Raw genomic sequence first — 3,818 nt, forward strand, 5'->3', positions numbered from 1 at the left:
TTATCTACGCTTTCTATCCAGTTGTAGTGACATTTGCTTAAAATGGATAGACTGAACGATCCTTTCCCATCAAGTCTTTTATTGTCTTTCATTGAATATGATAATAAATACCAAAATGGAGAAGAAATACACGCTGACATAGTATTCAAAGTCGGTTAGTATTAAGGCTGGAATTTAAAATCGCTGAAACGGCGATTTCTCGAGAGTGTGTTTACATGAGATTTAACACATTCTTGAAATTCGGCTCCCATCCGTTTTTCGATTTTGCATACATAAGTATGTAAAGTAATCAGGACAAGCGGAAATATATCGTCTAACCTGATCAAAAGTAAGTCTATTTCTTCAGACGTTAATAATTTATAGTTTTCTTATAATGCATGTATAAATACTCGTATATTAAACCAATTATACACATATATACTGTATATTATGTCATAAGATTTAACACACAAGTAAATCATTTATTTTAAGCGGATAAACGTTATTATCAAATGAAACTGATCAGCTGCAATTTTCGATTATGCTAAAATATAATTTTTTTGATATCTGATGAGTATTATTAAATTCATATTATTATCAAACTCAAGTTAAGTTAATAAGCTAAATTTAAGTGATAAGTAAAGTCATTCTATGCCATAAATATAAAAATAGAAATATCGTATATTTAATGTGTATGCTATTTTCTATCCTTTACAACCCAACCGCGTAGCATTAGAGAGTACTCCTTTGAGATAGCTAGAAATATTTCTGTTTTATCACCCTATACGTTGTACTCGTATTTTTGACCGGATATTCAAAGTGTATTCATTGAAAGATTGCATATCCTGTGCAATGCAAAGTTGGTTCCGTATGCTTAAGAAGTACGTTGTTGGAAGAAAGCGTTTTTACTAGCGTTCGAGGCGTTGTCCCTCGCAGCTCCTATACACCCGGCCTCTATTTGCTCTGCCGTAGGTAGGTCGCAGGTCGCCTCGCGGTTGGCGGCGTGGTCGAACCTCGTCATAGGTACACCTATCATCTATTGAACGAACACATCCATACATCGGTCGTATGCCGGTTAAACGGATGCGCGACGCACGCAATGCTCACGCATTCACGCACGTCAAATGGAAAGAAAAAAAAGAGGCAGTGGGGCGGTCACAACGGCGGAGACGGTAGAGGAGGGGTCCGCCAAATATAAGCTAAAGAGATTGTCCGATGGACCACACGAAATTTCACTACGCACGGAACGGCTTTCGGAAAAGATCCGAACTACGTAGATCCATCGAACGCGTCGTGCCGCGATCTAGTGCTAATTTTTCTCCTGTTACGTGAAATTTTCCGCACGGAGTCATGAAGATACTGAAGAAGCTGTTGATTTTGATGACCGCGGCCGTCCTAACCGCCGGACAGAGCATCGACGACTGCCTCAAGCAAGACAGCATATCCTGCGTGCAGAAGACCCTATACAGAACCGCTAAGGAATTCTTCGCCAAGGATAAACTTGAGCTTGTGAACGGAGTGAGCCTTGTGAAAAGTAATGCCGATGACAGGAGTGCCAGGTCCGGCAAGGAACTCGCGTACGATCAAGAGATAGACGCCGCTAACGATATCACGGAGAGACAAAACACCCTCGAGAACTTTATTAGCGATGAAGCTGGACAGCTCCTGACCGGTCGCAGTCTTAGGGTAAATCAAGAATTATTGAAATATACACACATTAGTGAAATACAATACTCTTACAATAATTACTTAAAAAAATTGACAGCTATGTTTTACGTATAGTTACATTAACATATATTGTGATTGAATTTATATCTATTCTTTCAGATCAATCTTGCACCCGCCTTTGAAAAAATCCGTGAATCGGCTCGTGCCATCAGCGAGTCTGTGCCACCAGAAATTCGTCAGGCCGTCGACGAGGTTGTCGAAGGTAATGTCAAAATCGATAGATATACGATTGCTAACAATTTTCACACGAATCTTCATTCACATTAATGCGTATCGATTATAAATTTAGTTTGCTATTACACGCCTTACGTAATTATTTCAACAAATAATTCAATGATAATAAATAAAAATCTCTTGTCTCATTTTAGGTCGAGGCAAAAAGAAAGGGTTGAAAGCGATTATACCTCTCCTGATCGCCGCGAAAGTGAAGCTCGGTATTTTAGCGACTCTCGCGTACTTCGCCATCTCAATCATGGCGAAAAAAGCGATCTTCGCGTCCCTCATTTCCCTCGCCATTTCTGCGTTTATCGGTTTGAAGGCTCTCTGGGCGAAAAAAGCCGCCTATCACCACGATATTACCCCCTACAATAGCGGCTGGAGCGGGCCCATTGCATCTGGTGGATGGTCTGGTCCTGTCAGCGGTGGATGGTCCGCTCCCGTATCTGGTGGATGGGCCAGCAGCGGCTCTTCCGGTTGGGAAGATCCTCACGCTTACTCGCACAACCAGGCGTACTCTGGATATCACCATCATTAACGATAATCGTTAATATTTTCTTCTATATCTTTTCTTTTTTCCCTTATTTTCTCTTCGTCGAATATTGGACGACGGAAAGAATGAGATACCGACGAAAGTCGAGTGACTCAAGCTTGACTGTTGATCCTTCACTGTTCGCGATATTATATAAAAATATTTATTCTTATTTATATCATTAAATAATGAATAGGGCATTTGGCCCTTTCGCGTAAAATGTACATAAAGTTATATATATTAATACTCGCTCACATACCGCTTTTGCGAATAGATCGAGCAGATAAAATGTAAAATCACATTAAGCTAAGAAGCTAGTCGCAACACGTTCGATCGGCGGAACCGTAAGTCACTAATTATGTCTTTGTGTTGAGATATATACAATGTTACATATTACGATTTTGCCATCGCAACTTTAGCTCAAGCTTCGGCGCAATCACGATAGCAGAACTTACTTGAGACGCAGTTGGTGAATCATGGTTACATCTAGTCCAATACGATGTATATGCAACACAGTTACATCCTTACGAATCTGTACGCTTCGTAATATGCATGTTCATTAATATTATTTATACAAAAAATTTCAATGCGTCAATTATTAAAATCCTTTTCCTATTTTTCCCATATCGCGAAATACCATCTCGTTGTACGTGATAAATATACTTTGACACAGATTATAATAAATGTCTTTTACATAATGCATATAGCAAAAAATATTATACGATATATTATACGTCTATAACCGTTAATCCTGAGAAGCAATCTAACAAGAGCTCTCTCATTTAATCAACAGTGAAAGTTTCAATCCCTGATACGTGAATGATACGATAACTGATATTCCACCAATTTAAAGAAGCGCTTCTCGCATATTATTCATGATGTTTTCATTCTTGATGTCGAATCCGCAAATCATTCATGAGTCGAGCGAGAAGCTTCGAAAAAGAGAAATCATCGTATATAACGGCAGCGACAACTTTCCAGTCTTCCAGGAAGGTCCGAAACATTTTTTTCCTCTTTTTTTCCGCGAGCGAAACTCTTTGCCGCGACCGCATTGCATAAAGAGTATGTTTGAAATTGTTAATGTATCGCGAGTGTTCTGCTCCCCTTGACGAGCCATCCGGCTGGCAGCGGCTCGATTTCGAGCCGACGAGATGGAAATGCCGGCTGATTCTCGACCGCGTGATGCGGCTGCGGGGGAAAGTGCGTGTCTCAGGTGTATCCGGCCGGAGTCGGTTGTTTCCTTAAGCCTGAGGTCGAGGGGAGGTCGCGACTCGCGTACATCATTTTCAATCGGGTCGAGGAGATACTGGCTTACTACACTAAATGTTTCGAGACCGATGTCCTTAAGTCCCACATAGAAGAA

General features: G+C 40.5%; 1 protein-coding gene across 1 annotated transcript; it reads left to right on the forward strand.

Annotated features, from left to right (window-relative positions):
- The first annotated feature begins 1,329 nt into the window (after positions 1-1,329).
- On the forward strand, positions 1,330-2,461 carry LOC115239413. Its single transcript, XM_029813920.1, has 3 exons — positions 1,330-1,665; positions 1,807-1,909; positions 2,076-2,461. The coding sequence occupies exons 1-3, from the start codon at positions 1,330-1,332 to the stop codon at positions 2,459-2,461; spliced, it is 825 nt and encodes a 274-aa protein (XP_029669780.1).
- The last annotated feature ends 1,357 nt before the right edge of the window (positions 2,462-3,818 follow it).

The sequence above is a fragment of the Formica exsecta genome, unplaced genomic scaffold (genome assembly GCF_003651465.1).
Source record: "Formica exsecta isolate Colony F162 unplaced genomic scaffold, ASM365146v1 scaffold38, whole genome shotgun sequence".
In the NCBI taxonomy this organism is placed as follows: domain Eukaryota; kingdom Metazoa; phylum Arthropoda; class Insecta; order Hymenoptera; family Formicidae; genus Formica; species Formica exsecta.

Excerpts from the sequence above, each read along its gene's own strand:
- LOC115239413 (XM_029813920.1), top strand. The coding sequence starts at position 1,330 with ATGAAGATACTGAAGAAGCTGTTGATTTTGATGACCGCGGCCGTCCTA. Across the intron at positions 1,666-1,806 it reads TGACCGGTCGCAGTCTTAGG|ATCAATCTTGCACCCGCCTT; the intron begins GTAAATCAAGAA and ends CTATTCTTTCAG. Across the intron at positions 1,910-2,075 it reads CGTCGACGAGGTTGTCGAAG|GTCGAGGCAAAAAGAAAGGG; the intron begins GTAATGTCAAAA and ends GTCTCATTTTAG.